The sequence below is a fragment of the Oncorhynchus clarkii genome, chromosome 20 (genome assembly GCF_045791955.1).
Source record: "Oncorhynchus clarkii lewisi isolate Uvic-CL-2024 chromosome 20, UVic_Ocla_1.0, whole genome shotgun sequence".
Lineage (NCBI taxonomy): Eukaryota > Metazoa > Chordata > Actinopteri > Salmoniformes > Salmonidae > Oncorhynchus > Oncorhynchus clarkii.
This window is the reverse complement of record NC_092166.1, coordinates 15,559,043-15,578,212: the sequence shown is the minus strand read 5'-3', so window position 1 is coordinate 15,578,212 and position 19,170 is coordinate 15,559,043. Positions and strand designations below refer to the sequence as shown.

At 43.3% G+C, this 19,170-nt stretch overlaps 1 protein-coding gene across 2 annotated transcripts in view; it reads left to right on the top strand.

The window, feature by feature from the left end:
- The window catches only part of LOC139377299 (choline transporter-like protein 5-A), a 65,492-nt gene extending 50,117 nt beyond the window's left edge, over positions 1–15,375 (top strand). The window contains exons 4-22 of one of the 2 annotated variants that reach the window (XM_071120315.1): positions 6,647–6,731; positions 7,623–7,707; positions 8,107–8,235; positions 9,273–9,333; positions 9,410–9,533; positions 9,656–9,739; positions 10,735–10,847; positions 11,001–11,132; positions 11,388–11,487; positions 11,597–11,689; positions 11,907–11,994; positions 12,113–12,375; positions 12,550–12,644; positions 12,739–12,842; positions 13,018–13,091; positions 13,189–13,259; positions 13,424–13,512; positions 13,605–13,689; positions 13,984–15,375. In XM_071120315.1, the coding sequence (XP_070976416.1) occupies positions 6,647–6,731; positions 7,623–7,707; positions 8,107–8,235; positions 9,273–9,333; positions 9,410–9,533; positions 9,656–9,739; positions 10,735–10,847; positions 11,001–11,132; positions 11,388–11,487; positions 11,597–11,689; positions 11,907–11,994; positions 12,113–12,375; positions 12,550–12,644; positions 12,739–12,842; positions 13,018–13,091; positions 13,189–13,259; positions 13,424–13,512; positions 13,605–13,689; positions 13,984–14,078 (1,970 nt within the window). In that variant the 3' untranslated portion in view covers positions 14,079–15,375. Of the gene's footprint in view, positions 1–6,646; positions 6,732–7,622; positions 7,708–8,106; positions 8,236–9,272; positions 9,334–9,409; positions 9,534–9,655; positions 9,740–10,734; positions 10,848–11,000; positions 11,133–11,387; positions 11,488–11,596; positions 11,690–11,906; positions 11,995–12,112; positions 12,376–12,549; positions 12,645–12,738; positions 12,843–13,017; positions 13,092–13,188; positions 13,260–13,423; positions 13,513–13,604; positions 13,690–13,983 lie in introns of those variants that run through there. The other variant, XM_071120316.1, reaches the window with a different exon arrangement.
- The last annotated feature ends 3,795 nt before the right edge of the window (positions 15,376–19,170 follow it).

Genomic DNA, 19,170 nt, shown 5'->3' with positions numbered 1-19,170 from the left:
AAAGATGGTAGAAATGACTGTTTTCATGTCCCTCCCACAGCTCTATGAAGCGTTTCTGGGCTTCCCTCTCTTATCTCTTTATTATTTTGCTCTCCCCTCTTCTGCTAAAGATCAATCCATCGCTCAATGATTGGTTCTGCTTCAAAAGTTGTGTACGTTTTCTCATAGTAATGATCTCAGAAATGGTAAGCAGCTAAATAATTAAAAGTGTAGGTTTAGGAGTGACTGCACTGAAGATAAAGTTGCTTCAAAATTGAATAAAAGCAGCTATTTACTATGCATGCTGTACTCTAAAATGTATCCTGTTAGCGCCCCCCCCCCCCCCCCGCCCCTTGTGAATACTTACTCGTTAATGCAATCAATTGTTCCCATTATATTACCATCCCCACTAGACGTTATAGGCAGCCCTACTCCCTATGCCCAACTGTAGCTCAATAAATCATCAAAATCAAATCAAATCAAATTTTATTTGTCACATACACATGGTTAGCAGATGTTAATGCGAGTGTAGCGAAATGCTTGTGCTTCTAGTTCCGACAATGCAGTAATAACAAGTAATCTAACTAACAATTCCAAAACTACTGTCTTGTACACAGTGTAAGGGGATAAAGAATATGTACATAAGGATATATGAATGAGTGATGGTACAGAGCAGCATAGGCAAGATACAGTAGATGGTATCGGGTACAGTATGTACAAATGAGATGAGTATGTAAACAAAGTGGCATAGTATAGTATAAAGTGGCTAGTGATACATGTATTACATAAGGATACCGTCGATGATATAGAGTACAGTATATACGTATGCGTATGAGATGAATAATGTAGGGTAAGTAACATTTATATAAGGTAGCATTGTTTAAAGTGGCTAGTGATATATTTACATCATTTCCCATCAATTCCCATTATTAAAGTGGCTGGAGTTGAGTCAGTGTCAGTGTGTTGGCAGCAGCCACTCAGTGTTAGTGGTGGCTGTTTAACAGTCTGATGGCCTTGAGATAGAAGCTGTTTTTCAGTCTCTCGGTCCCAGCTTTGATGCACCTGTACTGACCTCGCCTTCTGGATGATAGCGGGGTGAACAGGCAGTGGCTCGGGTGGTTGATGTCCTTGATGATCTTTATGGCCTTCCTGTGACATCGGGTGGTGTAGGTGTCCTGGAGGGCAGGTAGTTTGCCCCCGGTGATGCGTTGTGCAGACCTCACTACCCTCTGGAGAGCCTTACGGTTGAGGGCGGTGCAGTTGCCATACCAGGCGGTGATACAGCCCGCCAGGATGCTCTCGATTGTGCATCTGTAGAAGTTTGTGAGTGCTTTTGGTGACAAGCCGAATTTCTTCAGCCTCCTGAGGTTGAAGAGGCGCTGCTGCGCCTTCTTCACGATGCTGTCTGTGTGAGTGGACCAATTCAGTTTGTCTGTGATGTGTATGCCGAGGAACTTAAAACTTGCTACCCTCTCCACTACTGTTCCATCGATGTGGATAGGGGGGTGTTCCCTCTGCTGTTTCCTGAAGTCCACAATCATCTCCTTAGTTTTGTTGACGTTGAGTGTGAGGTTGTTTTCCTGACACCACACTCCGAGGGCCCTCACCTCCTCCCTGTAGGCCGTCTCATCGTTGTTGGTAATCAAGCCTACCACTGTTGTGTCGTCCGCAAACTTGATGATTGAGTTGGAGGCGTGCGTGGCCACGCAGTCGTGGGTGAACAGGGAGTACAGGAGAGGGCTCAGAACGCAACCTTGTGGGGCCCCAGTGTTGAGGATCAGCGGGGAGGAGATGTTGTTGCCTACCCTCACCACCTGGGAGCGGCCCGTCAGGAAGTCCAGTACCCAGTTGCACAGGGCGGGGTCGAGACCCAGGGTCTCGAGCTTGATGACGAGCTTGGAGGGTACTATGGTGTTGAATGCCGAGCTGTAGTCGATGAACAGCATTCTCACATAGGTATTCCTCTTGTCCAGATGGGTTAGGGCAGTGTGCAGTGTGGTTGAGATTGCATCGTCTGTGGACCTATTTGGGCGGTAAGCAAATTGGAGTGGGTCTAGGGTGTCAGGTAGGGTGGAGGTGATATGGTCCTTGACTAGTCTCTCAAAGCACTTCATGATGACGGATGTGAGTGCTACGGGGCGGTAGTCATTTAGCTCAGTTACCTTAGCTTTCTTGGGAACAGGAACAATGGTGGCCCTCTTGAAGCATGTGGGAACAGCAGACTGGTATAGGGATTGATTGAATATGTCCGTAAACACACCAGCCAGCTGGTCTGCGCATGCTCTGAGGGCGCGGCTGGGGATGCCATCTGGGCCTGCAGCCTTGCGAGGGTTAACACGTTTAAATGTCTTACTCACCTCGGCTGCAGTGAAGGAGAGACCGCATGTTTTCGTTGCAGGCCGTGTCAGTGGCACTGTATTGTCCTCAAAGCGGGCAAAAAAGTTATTTAGTCTGCCTGGGAGCAAGACATCCTGGTCCGTGACTGGGCTGGGTTTCTTCCTGTAGTCCGTGATTGACTGTAGACCCTGCCACATGCCTCTTGTGTCTGAGCCGTTGAATTGAGATTCTACTTTGTCTCTGTACTGGCGCTTAGCTTGTTTGATAGCCTTGCGGAGGGAATAGCTGCACTGTTTGTATTCGGTCATGTTACCAGACACCTTGCCCTGATTAAAAGCAGTGGTTCGTGCTTTCAGTTTCACACGAATGCTGCCATCAATCCACGGTTTCTGGTTAGGGAATGTTTTAATCGTTGCTATGGGAACGACATCTTCAACGCAAGTTCTAATGAACTCGCACACCGAATCAGCGTATTCGTCAATGTTGTTATCTGACGCAATACGAAACATCTCCCAGTCCACGTGATGGAAGCAGTCTTGGAGTGTGGAGTCAGCTTGGTCGGACCAGCGTTGGACAGACCTCAGCGTGGGAGCCTCTTGTTTTAGTTTCTGTCTGTAGGCAGGGATCAACAAAATGGAGTCGTGGTCAGCTTTTCCGAAAGGGGGGCGGGGCAGGGCCTTATATGCGTCGCGGAAGTTAGAGTAACAATGGTCCAAGGTCTTTCCTCCCCTGGTTGCGCAATCGATATGCTGATAAAATTTGGGGAGTCTTGTTTTCAGATTAGCCTTGTTAAAATCCCCAGCTACAATGAATGCAGCCTCCGGATAAATTGTTTCCAGTTTGCAGAGAGTTAAATAAAGTTCGTTCAGAGCCATCGATGTGTCTGCTTCAATAAAAGGAAGATGTATCGTTGAGAAAAGAGAGAAGGATAAAACGCAGAAAGGGAAAATACAGCAATCCTGTGTATTGATTCTTGTAGTAGAGTTGGGTTATGACTGATATCTGGTCAGTGTTAAATAAAGTGATATTCAGAAAAGAACAGGTAGGGAGAGAGAGAAGATAGAAGCCATTGTTCAAAAATCCTTTTGGTTCAGGCCTTTTGACAGTCGCAACATGCGGTCTCTGTTGAAAAAGAGAACGTTTTCTACTGTGACATTGCCTTTGAGAACGTAGAGCTTCATTCAATCAAAACCTAACTTGCAGTCCTCAGTTGCACACTATAAAAACATACATTTAGTCCTGTAGCCAAATTCAACCAGAGAATGGCCTTGGCAAGTCAGCACACAAATAAATCCCTACAATTTTCAGAATAAGTGAATGCAGGCATCAGTTGTTTTTTGTTGTTGATATATTCAGCTTCTGAAACTTTGAGATGAGGAGCATCCCAATCCTAATCCTTCTTTGATGCAGCTGATTCAAGGTCATAGAAGCTTACTTACTGGCCATCAGCTACCCATGACCTTTAATTGCCGATCTGGCCTTATTCCTTCCAATGTCATTATTTAACCTTGTCATACAGACCCGTTATAATATAAGGTGCCCCCTTTTGCTGCAACCCAGTGCTATAGACTCATATATTTTAGTATGAGTTCATTATTTTTCAATATGCCACGGCCATTCCATCTCATGTTTTAGTTTGAGTTCAGATCGTTAATGGCGTGTGGTAGCTCTGTACTCATATTTTAGTATGAGTTCACCTCGGTAAAGGCGTGTGGAGCTCTGGCCTCATATTTTAGTGTGATCTCATTCTTTAAAGAGCAGCAGGGATTCTGGCAGTCAAAACCAATAGAGCGTTTAGAGAGCTTGATATTGGAGTGATGATGAAGTCACTCTTAACTCTTCATACCGGCTGCCAGCTACCAATGACCTCATGCCATCAGGAGAGGAGAGCCCCCCTCCCCCTCCTTCATATGCATAAACCCACACAAAATACACACACGTGCAAAATTACACACACTCACTCACACACACACACACACACCTTACTACAATCTACTCCACTCCATGCCCATCTACACCACACAAACATCCATAATGACTTCATCCTCTCAGGAACACTCACTCACTTCAATCTTCTTTCTTTTTCTTTTCCTTAGCCTTTCTCTCTCTCTCTCACACACACACACACACACACACACACACACACACACACACACACACACACACACAGGATTTTCGGGTTGACTCATAACCTGCAGTCCCTGTGGTTATATCCGCAGGCGGGTTTAGGGTCATAAAATATTGTATGGATGAAGTGCGGGTGGGTAGCAAGCTGAACAACAATGCTTTAAAAGTTCATAAATGTATCATTCTTGTGCAATTCATATCTATAGGCTACAGTGGGTTTTTTTTCTCATAATTTTGGATCTGCTATAAGTGCGTAAGCCTAAGCTTTGTTGCCTTACTGTACGTGTGCCAAATACACGCCAATCGCCAAATGCTTTTGGGAACTTGGGCAGAATCTTAACGTCGATCCACTGAGGCAAAAATGACAATGTCAGAGTTGAATTCAATAAGAGAAAAGCTACGAAATGGAGAGTTGAAAAGAAAGAGAATGAGAGTCCAGAAAAGTAAGGTTTGGGAAAGATGAGGTGAAGTGGTAAAAGAGGATGATAGCAGACTATGTTATGTGTGGTGATTGTGAGGCACTATACAAATTAGACAGTCACAAGATGGGGACTTACTGTTCTGATGTGTTAAATGGAAACTTACATCTGGACACTGACTGGAGGTTTATAACCTCTCACATTGTCTTAATATTAACTCCTGCTGAATTATGCACTTCTTGCAGTAAAATGTATACATCAAATGTAAATTGACACAGGAACAGGAGTGGAGAAATATTATTGATTTATTTCAGAACGTGAAGTTAGGGACCGTCTGTAAAAGTGCTATCTTATCAGCATCATAAAAGCTGATAGTATATCTACCACATTAAATATGCATCCAAGCCGAAACTGAAATCTTATCAGAAACATGTTGGGTCGTTTTCACTGCTTTTCATTTCCTTAAAACCGGCAACAACAAAAAAAATACTGCACCCCCTGTCAAATGATTCTGCCGTCTCTGACTGAACAGTGCATTTTCTATCGCCCCATTAGCGGGTTAGGGTCAGGTGCGGGCCTCAGATCTGAACTTTATCACATATAGTCAAGAGGTTGCGGAAGGGTTATTAGGAATTGCAGCAGATGCGGATGAACAAACAGCCGGCATCACTAACACACACCATTTATCTCTCATCCCTGAGGCATCTTGTGTGGTTTGGGGGAAATCCTCTGGCTGTGCTGATTTCCAGTAAACGTTGACCATACTAGGAAGATTCGTTCTGACATCATTCAGTGTATGATTTATTCAGCATAATTACTGATTCGCATTGATTTGTAGAGCAGCTGCAACCATACCATATATCAACAGGGCTAGGTCGGCACATGCCCATCCATCGCTATATCTCCTTAGAAGTCTGTCGTTCACTACGTGTTTCAGATACTGTACTGTGCATTCCATTTAGAATCTGATGGTTCTGGAATACTACCATAATGATTCCGTTAGTCAGACTGTTCGACTGAGGTTCGACTGAGACTGTTCGACTGAGGTTCAACTGAGACTGTTCGACTGAGGTTCGACTGAGACTGTTCGACTGAGGTTCGACTGAGACTGTTCGACTGAGGTTCGACTGAGACTGTTCGACTGAGGTAGTCACTGACAGCCTCTCATTCATAGAGAAAAGGTACTACTATTGATCAAAACGAATCGACACACACAGACAAACATGCACGTATACACACACACATACACACACATACACACACACACACACACACACACACACACGTGGTGTCTTAGAAAGCGAAATCTCCTTTCCTGTATGCTTTCTGAACAATGCTGTAAACGATGCAGAAAATAAGCCTGAGAAGAGCAGTAGCCTCTGGAATGAGAAGTGTGATTGCGTTTTTTACAGCAGAGCAGCAGTTAGACACACAATGACCTCGTCTTTAAAACCCTGCCAGAGGAGCTGAAGAACACGTTGAGATTCTCCGATACAAAATAATCTGAACCCTTTGATTCAGGGAGTGGGAATAAGACTTCAGTCTATCCAGACTTTTCATCTATATTTATTTTATTTCGGTATTAGAAAACAGAGATAAAAGAGGATGATTTATTCTCGATTCCTCTCTCCATCTCCTTCTTTCTCACTCTTTGTGGCTCTCTCTCTCGCTCTCTCGCTCTCTCTCCATTTCTCTCTCGATCTGTTTGCTTCTTTCTCTCTCATTCTGTCTCTCTGTGTCTCTCTCTCTCTCTCTCTCTCTCACTCGTTCTTTTTTTTCTCCAGCGTGGCTACAAGGTGACCCCAGGAAGGTGATCTACCCTACAGACAGCTACGGACAATTCTGTGGGCAGAAGGGCACTCCAAACGCGTGAGTAATTACTCTAGTGAGTGATTAGCATACCATTAGTACTAAATAGGCCTTAGATCCTTTTGAGGTCATGATAATTCCCCTGTGCCTTATTTGCTGCTATTAATTGGTGCTTACTTGCCAATTAACACACCTGTCAGAGGTTTCCACTACCACTGATACAGCGTCAGATACTTTTTCATCCCCCTGAATTCAGTTAAGGATCATCTGATCCTAGATCTGTTGTTAACTTTAAACTTCCATCTAGCCCTAGTGTGGCCCTCTGAACCATTGGCTGGTTCTTTATCTAAGCACTTCAATGCTATTCAATTGACCATTTGCCCATTACAATTAAAATGCACCTCACCCCCACACACAGTTCCCATTGTCAGTGAAATCAAACCCAGTGAATCCAAAGTCTAATACTGCATCCCCACACTAAACTGCTCAGTGTTGAATTCCCCTCATAGAACTCAAGCGTGATTGACAGGCTGTAACCATGGCGAGGATTCGTTCTTTATCGACGGCTGTAAAGCTGTGATAAGGCAGTTTGTGGGACCGGGCTATGAGATAGGGAGTAGTGTGTTTACTCCCAGCTAGCCAGGGCCCTCAGATCTCAGCAGCTCATAATTAGCACTGTGTTTTTCTCCCAGGATTATGGGATTGTGATGGAGTTTAGCCTGAAACATGTGTAGAGAAGAGACTACACCCCTCTCTCACCCGTTATACTGAAACACTGGAGCATACAGGCTACAATTGACAAAAATGAAGAGGGATATTAGTATTTTTTAACATCACTGTATGTCCGACTATATGAGGGCTTTTCTCTGAATCTGTCCTCTGTGCTCCACAGCCACCTAGTGGTAGAACTGTATCGCTTCTAAACCATGTCAATGTTTGTTCTTTCTATAGAAAAAAATCCACACTGTTCTACTTCAACATCCTGAAATGTGCCAACCCTGCTGTCCTCATCAACCTACAGTGCCCGACCACTCAGGTATTCATAACATATTGGTCAAATGATATCAGAGAAAAAAATAACAGAGTAATGAAGTATTTAAGTGTAGTGGCTGTTCAGACATGGGGGTCATATCAGCCACGGAATGAGTTCACCTTGGGGCTCATAGTAATGGCTGGAATGGAATTAATGGAATGGTATCAAACACGTGGTTTCCATGAGTTTGATATTCAAAATAAATATAGTCGCACTCCCAGTAATTAATTGGGTAAATCACCAACGTTTTGGCATCACTCTGCCTTCTTCAGAAGTGTGATACCATTCCATTTACTCCATCCCAGCCATTATTATGAGCCGTCCTCCTCTTACCAGCCTCCTGTGATATCATTTTACTGACTTTTAATAAAAATGTGTGTATGTGTGTGTGTTTCCTAACAGATGTGTGTTTCCAAGTGCCCGGACAAATTTTCCACCTATACAGATGTGCAGTTGCAATACCAAATCACTGCCGCGCCCTGGGACTACTACAGGCAGTTCTGCAAACCAGGATTCAACAACCCAACAAAGGCAGGTACCATGTATGTAAGCTGTAAGCAAGGGCAGTGTGTAGGCAGGATACTGTTAGGATGTGTACCATGTATGTAAGCTGTAAGCAAGGGCAGTGTGTAGGCAGGATACTGTTAGGATGTGTATCATGTATGTAAGCTGTAAGCAAGGGCAGTGTGTAGGCAGGATACTGTTAGGATGTGTACCATGTATGTAAGCTGTAAGCAAGGGCAGTGTGTAGGCAGGATACTGTTAGGATGTGTACCATGTATGTAAGCTGTAAGCAAGGGCAGTGTGTAGGCAGGATACTGTTAGGATGTGTACCATGTATGTAAGCTGTAAGCAAGGGCAGTGTGTAGGCAGGATACTGTTAGGATGTGTACCATGTATGTAAGCTGTAAGCAAGGGCAGTGTGTAGGCAGGATACTGTTAGGATGTGTACCATGTATGTAAGCTGTAAGCAAGGGCAGTGTGTAGGCAGGATACTGTTAGGATGTGTACCATGTATGTAAGCTGTAAGCAAGGGCAGTGTGTAGGCAGGATACTGTTAGGATGTGTACCATGTATGTAAGCTGTAAGCAAGGGCAGTGTGTAGGCAGGATACTGTTAGGATGTGTACCATGTATGTAAGCTGTAAGCAAGGGCAGTGTGTAGGCAGGATACTGTTAGGATGTGTACCATGTATGTAAGCTGTAAGCAAGGGCAGTGTGTAGGCAGGATACTGTTAGGATGTGTACCATGTATGTAAGCTGTAAGCAAGGGAAGTGTGTAGGCAGGATACTGTTAGGATGTGTACCATGTATGTAAGCTGTTTGCATGTGTGAGTATACTGGTTCTCAAAGGCAGTGTGTAGGCAGGATACTGTTAGGATGTGTACCATGTATGTAAGCTGTAAGCAAGGGCAGTGTGTAGGCAGGATACTGTTAGGATGTGTACCATGTATGTAAGTTGTTTGCATGTGTGAGTATACTGGTTCTCAAAGGCAGTGTGTAGGCACAATACTGTTAGGATGTGAACTTTCCATTGAATGCAACATGATCTTTGCTTTTTATTTTCAGCCCATTGCACAAGTGTTACGAGACGAGGACTGTCCATCGATGATTGTGCCTAGCAGACCATGTAAGTACAGGGGGGGGAGAGATGGCAACTGGCAGGCTATTGTGAAGTGATGGTACTGAATTGTCTTGTCTACTAGTCCTGCAGCGTTGTTTTCCTGACTTCATCACTCAAAATGGAACCCTGACGGTGGCCAAAAGAACCCACTTCAAAGATGCCCTGGACACAGCCCGCAGTGTGACTGAACTAAGAGACGCTGCCAAGTGAGTTACAAAGACCGACACACACACATGTTGAGGTGCGTGTTCATGCATGCATACACACACAAACACACAGAGACATTTCTGTAAAAACGGCAGTTTTAGAATAGTATTGTCTCCTAAAGTGGCATCACAGGTCTGGTGGATGCTAAGGAGGTTGGGATGAAGATTGTGGAGGACTACGCCGCCTCATGGAACTGGATCTTAATGTAAGAACCTACATGAAAACTAGAATACTTCAGTACTTACTATAGGATTCTGTAGTAAACTGTAGAATACTTTACTACATCCTGTAGTATCCCTCTATCATGTGTAATACTTAGTATATAATCTACTACACACTACAGTATTATCTACAAAAATACTACAGTAATGTCCGCATAAACCCAATAATAAATACTTCAGTATTGAATTTGCATATACCCAGTACATTCCCCTCCCCCATTTCCCAATTTGTGCCACCCATAAGTGAGGAACCTAAAATGCCAAGTATAGCCCATATATTGTGTACCCTACAGGTTATAGAAAAGAATAGTAGCTATGAACTATCAGTTCAGACCCCAGTCCTACCTACGTACGTACGTACCTACCTACCTACCTACCTACCTACCTACCTACCTACCACAAGTTATGGAAAAAGTGCTCTTTTAGTATTTCTCCAGTAGTAGCCTGCACTTCTTCATCAAAGAAAATGTACAAAAAAAACATGATCTATAGTAAATACAACAGTAAAGTCTACAAAAACACTACATGAATTACTATAGGATATACTACGCTTTTATTTTACTACAGAATTTATACTACAGTTAACTGTAAATACTACAGTAAAGTCTACAAAAACACTACATGAATTACTATAGGATATACTACGCTTTTATTTTACTACAGAATTTATACTACAGTTGACTGTAAATACTACAGTAAAGTCTACAAAAACACTACATGAATTACTATAGGATATACTACGCTTTTATTTTACTACAGAATTTATACTACAGTTAACTGTAAATACTACAGTAAAGTCTACAAAAACACTAATGGGTAATACTATAGTATTTTATAGTACTTTTTAATGTGTGAACTCTTACTGGCAGAGATACACTGGTTTGAGTTATTATAAGGGACAATGAATTGTTCTGTATGGTACTTTGACGGTACTGTAAAATGCTATATTTAGAGAGTGTACTGTATATTATATTTCCAGAGGTCTGGTGATGGCTCTGGTGGTCAGTCTGATCTTCATCCTGCTGCTACGTTTCACTGCCGGACTCCTCCTCTGGTTCACCATCATTGCAGTCATACTGGTCATTGCATACGGTCAGTATGTGTGTGTGCCTGTTTGCTTGCGTGCGTGTTTAAGCGGTTGTGTGAATTTGTGCAACTGTGCATATGTACGTACGTGCGTGCGTAGCCGCGTGTGTTACCAGTGTCTTCTCACCTCTTTAACCTCTGCTTTCTGTGACTCTGTAGGAATATGGCACTGTTACCTGGAGTTCTCCCTGCTGAGGCAGCAGCCCGGGGCAGATGTGACCATCGTAGACATCGGCTTCCAGACAGATGTCATGGTTTACCTGCAGCTCAGCCAGACATGGCTCATCTTCTGTGAGTCATCACCTCTCTCATGACGATCTCTCTCTCAGCTTTATCTCAGGGCTGAGTCTCTTTCAAAGCATTTAGGCTGATTACCAGTTTCAGTAAAAGTAAAACATTTCTCAAAGTATATGGTTGTTCTGTAATACATTCTTTCATTTACTTTACACATTACAAATTGAGAAAATGTTTGGTTAGGATTGATACTATGGTTTGGCTCAGACTCGCTAACTTTCTGCTGTCTCTCCTCCCCACTCTCTCTGTTAGTGATAGCTCTGGGTACCATAGAAGCCTCTATCCTGATCATTCTTATCTTCCTGAGGAGGAGAGTACGGGTGGCTATCGCTCTACTGAGAGAGGGAAGCAAGTAAGTCAACTAATAGTAACAGTTTCCGCGTTCTCTCACTTTATTTCTTAATTTAGTTCAAGAGTATATTTTCAATGACTGATGTTCTTCTTGTGCCTCTGGTCTCTAGGGCCGTCAGCTACATCATGTCAACACTCTTCTACCCAATCATCACTTTCCTGCTGCTGGCCGTCTGCAGCTCCTATTTTGCCGTCACCTCTGTGTATCTTACTCTTACTGGTGTGGTATTTCTCCACTCGAGGGCGCTGTTTTTGCATTTCTTTGTTCATGATAACCATCAACTCCCAGATGCTATACAGTTGTTGTATTGAATGCCTTATGGAGTACAGAGACACAGAATTAATTGAAGAAAGTGATGTTCTATTGTGTATTGTTGTACAAGAGCATTTTTTTTAAACCTTAATCAGCATTACACCCAGATTCCTGGCCTCCTCTGGAGATGCCATCTATAAAGTAATGGCTGCTGAGCCCAACTGCATGTACGCAAACAAGACATGTAATCGTGAGGTAAGTCCCCTTTTTCTCCACTCAATCTAAGTATCCTGCAGACACACACAGAAACTCGGGTTGAGTACCCCAGATTTGCATGGATGGTAATCCGGTATTTTCACTATTTCCATCTCAGACGTTCAACAAGACCAACGTGTCTAAGGCGTGTCCGGGAGCCCAGTGTACATTTGCGTTCTACGGCGGGGAGACGCCCTACCACCGCTACCTCTTCATCCTCCAGCTGTCCAACCTGCTCATCTTCCTGTGGCTGGTCAACTTCACCATCGCCCTGGGACAGTGTACCCTGGCTGGGGCCTTCGCTTCCTACTACTGGGCCCGGAGGAAGCCCCAGGACATCCCCCCCTGTCCCCTGTTCTCTTCATTTAGCAGGGCCATACGGTAAGGAGCCTTCCATACCAGACCACAAATACAGTTGATTAGCAGGGTTACTGGAAAAGTGACTTTCATTAGGGCTCAGGAGTTGTTTGAACCATGTGTTTAGAGGGTTTGGGAGTTTTTATTAATGATAGACTGACTAAAGCAGATGTGCGTGTGTGATCATCTGGGTTACAGGTATCACACAGGCTCACTTGCGTTTGGTGCTCTAATTCTGGCCGTGGTTCAGATGGCCCGAATTATCCTGGAGTATCTAGATTCTAAACTCAAAGGTCAGTTTGGCTTTAGGACAGTATAGTACAGTATTACATAATCTAGTCCTGAATGTGACTCTGGAGTAACTCGTCACTAATGGTCTGTGTTCAGGTGCCAATAACGTGGCAGCACGCTTCGTGCTCTGCTGCCTCAAATGCTGTTTCTGGTGTCTAGAGCGCTTCGTCAAGTTCATGAACAGAAATGCTTACATTATGGTGAGTATGGTGGTTTGTGGGCGTCCATATGCACTGACACTTACATAGTAGTTCCTCGGTGTGAAGTGGTGCTAATTTAGCGACAGAGTCAGGGGTAGCTGAATATGACCGCACAACTCAATTGTAGGCTATAGTGTAACTCAATATGGTACCATGGTCTGTGTGTTCACTCTAGATTGCGATATATGGGAAGGGCTTCTGCATGTCAGCTCGAGATGCCTTCTGCCTACTGATGAGAAACGTAGTCAGGTAAGGCCCTCTGAAGCCAGGGGCTGGATTGTTAGGCTACCCAGTTGGTGGCACCTTACTGAGCTAACCTCACCGGGTTCCCCCCTCTCTACTGCAGGGTGGCGGTGCTGGACAGAGTGACTGACTTCCTACTGTTCCTGGGGAAAGTGCTAATAGCAGGGAGTGTAGGTGAGTCATTGAAAAAACATATATTTTTGTTCTTGTGACTTCTAACCGTTTTAGTCTAAGGTTATTAAGAGAATTTACATTTTCTTTGACTGAAATCAGTCAAAGGTATAAATATTTGATGAAGCGTATCTGTGGGTATTTACAATGTTGTTTGTGTGTTTCAGGCGTCATAGCCTTCTTTTTCTTCACACACAAAATGCCCATCTTTCAGGAAGAAGTGCCAACCTTGCATTACTACTGGGTACCGTTACTGGTAAGAGGCCCAAATAGAAAGGGTATAGCAGTGGGTATATCCTACATTCAGCTGGGTATTGATAGTGTAATATCGTGTCTTCTCATTGGCAGACGGTGATATTCGGGTCCTATTTGATCGCTCATGGATTCTTCAGTGTATATGCAATGTGTGTAGACACACTGTTTCTGTGTTTCTGTAAGTAAAACCTATGTATTCCTCTTCATAGATATGCTTCCAGAACACAGTGGTATTGGTTGATGATTCATTACGGTTGAATGCAAAAAAAAATCACATCTGAAAGAATACGCCTGCTCTCATCCTGACCTCTGGCATCTTTGATTGGCTATTCAGTCAATCCCAATATCAATGCTTTGGCTGCTTTACAACTGTAAAAACCACCATGGCTGTTCACTTGCTTCACATTTGATCTGAGCACCTCTAACCCCTCTCTCCTCTCCCTTTCTCCACTCCTCCCATACACCCCTCCAGGTGAGGACTTGGAGAGGAATGATGGGAGCTCTGAGAAGCCTTTCCTCATGTCCGCTGGGCTTCACAGTATTCTGAGAAAAACTGACCACCACTGAGGGACACAAAACAAAACTGTCCTACAAACTAATAGCTTTACTCTTCTGAGATATTTAGCATGCTTTAAACTCAACTGAACAGAGCTGAACACTAGCTACCTACACTATGCTGTCTATCAGCTAGCAAGTAATATCAGTCTCTAATGGACGATGAGACCACTGGCTGTGACTATTGCAACTCAAGAACCTTCTCAACTCTTCAGAATGAACACTGACTGTGCTTTTGAGGGACTCTGAGACACCTCTTAAGAACTCTTACATTGACTATGACATTTGTGATCATTCAAATAATTATTAGAAGTACAGGACATGGACAATGAGACTAATAGTGTGACTATTAAGCATGAAGACTTTGCTACTGCCTTACCTCAAGACTAGGAATTTGCAGGCAGCAACTCTTTTGGAACAAGGTCAGGTGGTCAGACTTCACTGTGACTTGTTCAGATAATCCAACAAACTCGTAACTCTCTGGTGCAGTGAGAGAGAGATTTAGAGACTTCTGGTTTGCTCCAAACACATCAGAGGCTATGCATATCCAACCTGCAGGACACTACTATTGTCCCTACCATCTTCATTCATCCGCAGCAGCTGTACTGTAACTGTAGTTTACATGAACAAGGGACCTTAATGCAAAGAAAAGTGCAGCAGACTCTGACAGAACCCTATAAATGGTAGTCTGACCAACCCTTGTTCTGCGGACTTTGTCTTTTAGCTAATGCTCAAACTAGTTGATTTATGCTACTCAAAGTCAATATTCATTACTAATGGAGTTCCAAATACTTAGCCACTAAAGGCTAAGCAACAACAGTGTCAAGGACAATCATGAGAAATTTGACCCTGTCACACTACTGCAGTCAACAGTGCAGTTTGCGGTCAAAACGTGAAACTGTGGTCACCTTTACACCCACAAATGGGCTCAGGTACAGCACGGGTAGCCTGTATTGTGTGTGTGTGTGTGTGTGATACTACACTGTACATGTATGTTAGTGGAGGCTGCTGAGGGGAGAATGGCTCCTAATAATGTCTGGAACGGAGCAAATGGAATGGCATCAAACACCTGGAAACCATGTATTTGATGTATTTGATACCATTCCACTGATCTGCTCCAGTCATTACCACAAGCCCGTTCTCCCCAATTAAGGTGCCACCAACCTCCTTTGATGTATGTTTGGAGGGACTAGCTGTTCCGAATAAGGGCTTCTGTATATCTGATATGCTCCTGTCCTACTGTATGAATATTGAATCCTATTGTTTCAACTTCGTCAAAACCGGATGGTTTCACTTTCAAATCAGGATTTGATTTGATGTCATCTCTTGGTCCTGATAGGATCTAATTACAACTGAATGGTGTTACTCCCTGGCCAATGGACTACTCTCCATAATCCAGACATACTGTATGTTGTGTGATAGGAAAACCTGCAAGCAAACAAAAATCCCTATGCCTAGCTTTGGTTGCTGTATGGTGGATTACAGTTGTCTGAAGTGCTGATTTGTTTTATTTTACCTGGATGACCACCCCAGTTCTGGCAAATACTTGGGGAGACTATCAAATACAGAGAATGTGTACAAAACACTGGTCGAAAGCATCCACTATATTAAACAGAAGGCTAAGGCAGATCCTGTGGAGATTCAGATAAGTCTGTGTCACTGCAATTTAAGATCCATTGAAAAATAAATGCTGTTTACCTAGCTGAGCATAAGGTTTTATGTACGACTTAATTGCAGGTTCTAGTTAATGTGCCTAGCTGGTTGATAATGGAGGCTTTTACTTTAGGCTAAACACCTTTTTAGACTCCTGGCAATGGAAGGATGTCAATGTCATTTTGGTAGAATGTGTACTTCAGTGGTAGTACAGATGAAAAAAGTGCTATGTTTTTATAATGTCAATTACATGTACATGCTCTTTTCTACATTTTGGGATGAATATTTAATGTATATTTAATTTGGGATTTTCTTTTGTAAAATGTAGTCAATGAGAATGTGAAGTGACATTTATAAATAAAATACATTTGAATAGTTCCATGTGATTTACAGCATTTGATGTGCCATGTAATGCGTTTACACCAACCATTTCTACAGTGTGAAAACATGGGCAATATTGAAATATTGTGCAAAGCTACAGCTATTGCAGGTAAAACATCAAAATCACTGTAGAATCCATAAATCCCAATTACCCGTCTATTCTTCCTCATTTTGAGTTTCTTTTCAACTCTGAGGGCTCTATTCAATCTGAAACGCTGAAGCAGAAGGCGTTACAGATTCTCCTGTAGAAATGTTAAGGTAATTTACGATTGAGCCAAAATATGCAGCGTTTACCGTGAATGCAATCTCCACTAAAGTGGGAACATTGCCTTTAAATTTCATCCCAGCTGTAGAGCTGAACTTCCTCGATCCGGATTGAATCACCCCCTTATTTCCAGTGCTGGATCAAGAGTACAACCAAAGATTATGGAAATTCTGACAAGGTACTCGTCTCTCCACCCTAACAATGGGAGTCGTTGTCCACAAAGCGGCACAGTGGGTTGTCTAGCACCTGCCTATCCTTTTTTGGATTGGTGGACAAATCTCATTTATTTTCATATTTTTTAAATATTCAATGAGGGTTGTTGACATCAACCGCCTGTATTCAATGTAGAGAGATGCTATGCTACTAGCCACATTCCATTAATATGCATAGCCGTCTCAAGACAACTCTGGTATAGAGGTCTGGGTCTGGGCATGCTCTGAGGACGCGGCTAGGGATGCCGTCTGGGCCTGCAGCCTTGCGAGGGTTTGATGTCTCTCTGGAAGGGAACCCTTGCTCGGATTTCGTCTACCTTGTTGTCAAGAGACAATTTTGTCTACCTTGTTGTCAAGGGACATTGGCGAATAGTATACTCGGGAGAAGTGCGCGATGTGCCCGTCTACGGAGCCTGACCTGAAGACTTCTCCGTCTGCCCCTTTGTTTTGGGTAGCCGGCTGGGATCCGATCCATTGTCCTGGGTGGTGGACCAAACAGAGGATCCGCTTCGGTAAAGTCGTATTCCTGGTCGTAATGTTGGTAAGTTGACGTTGCTCTTATATCCAATAGTTCCTCCTGGCTGTATGTAATAAAACTTAAGATTTCCTGGGTAACAATGTAAGAAATATAAAAATACTGCATAGTATCCTAGGAATGCGAAGCGAGGCGGTCATCTCTGTCGGCGCGGAATACGGGCATTTGACTAGATCTCCGAGGTGGTGAAGAGACAGAGGTAGTAAGAAGAGGAGAATAAAAGATTCAGAAGGAGAGAATGCACCTGAAAGTTCAAGCAGCATGCTTGCCCATGGGCAAGTGCCAACGCCCAAGCATCCTGTCTACCAGCATTAGAGAAATGTGACGTCTACACATACTTTGGAGCAGGGCTTTAAATACATCTCATTGAGGATCCCCGACCGTTCCATGTATTGGAGCTCCAGAGCTAGCACACCTGATTCAACTCACTAATTTATTAAGTGCTTGATGATAGGGTTTTGACTAGATGGGACGCCGCTAATGTCAAGTGACTTTTCGTAGCAGGTTAGAATTTACACAGCAGGTTAGATAATGAGGTTAAAGTTGGGAAAAGGTTAGCTAAAATGCAAAAGTTATCAGATGTAACTCGCAAGTGTTGACGTCACTATGACATTAGCAGCATCCCTTCGGATGCGAAATGGCTAGCTAGTTAGCAGTGGTGCGCGCTAGTAGCGTTTCAATCGGTGACGTCACTCGCTCTGAGACCTTGAAGTAGGGCCGCGGCTTTTGTGGAGCGATGGGTAACGATGCTTCGCCAGGTCGGGGCGAGGGGACGGACATAGACATGTAGTTTAATCAAGCGGGCAACATCATTGTGAAACGTCTGAGGGTCCCGGAGAAGATGTTTGAGAACCAGAGGTTGCAGAACGGTTTGTACTGAACGACACGTTTCTTCAAAACGTACTTGAACACGGTGACGTTATTAAAGGGCAGTGTCTGTGCTGACAGTGTTCCCCGACCCAAGTCCAAAACACTGTCAGCATCGCTTTCTTTCAATTGAAAAACGTACTGAACGCAGCCCTGTGCTTTGGAGTGCCCCATACAACAACACAGTCTATTCAGTCAGTTAAACTGTAAAGCGCGTCAAATGGCATTACGATTGTCATGACCGTCAAAACAAGACCGCATCTATAGAGTCCTGTCAGCAGTGATTTTTCACTGGTGTGTATCTATCTATATTTATATTTGAGCCATTATATATATATAAATAACAAAAGGCTATGAAGTATTTGTAGTTAATCATATAGTTCATCATATCAGAGCTCCGCCCACTGATGAAGTTGAGCAGAGCATGCTGGGCGATCTCCAGCTCAGAGAAGATCACTCCAGAGTGAGAGAGAATTCCAGCCATCCTAGTGTTTTCCTACCAGTTAGCTGTGTGCATGCATCCTTGTTGATATGTAAGGACATCTTTCATATATTTTTTTATGTCTGAAGATGCACTCTGTGACTCTGTCATATGTATGGTTATGCTAATTAGTAGTTTATACTGTGCGCTAGTTAGCTCTAGTTTGGTCGTCTTATCATTTCGGACATTTAACCCTGTGTTTGTAATGTCCCCCAGCGTGTTGTATTATATTTTGATCTCAAATTAGTACAGTCACGTTGTATTGCGCAGTTTGGTCCTAAGCAAATTGTTTATAAGAGATGTGAATTGGAAATTATATTGTCATTCACTATTGTGTCTTTGTTTCTCTCTTTAATTGCAGACCACACACACACTTTGGGCAACTTGCTTCAACCATCCACACTACGCACACTGCGGTGTAGTTCCGTGCCTGTGCATCTTCAGCGCTATTAAACCACCTCAACTGGAATCCTACCTGTCTGTTCTCTGTGCCCTTACCAGCACACGGGAGCGAACACATTAAGGAAAACCTAACCAAAAGAATATAGACAGCCAAGTCCTCACTTACACATATACATACAGTACCAGTCAAAAGTTTGGAAACACCAACTCATTCAAGGGTTTTTCTATATTTTTACCATTTTCTACATAGAAAAGTAGTGAAGACATCAAAACTATGAAATAACACATATGGAATCATGTTGTAACCA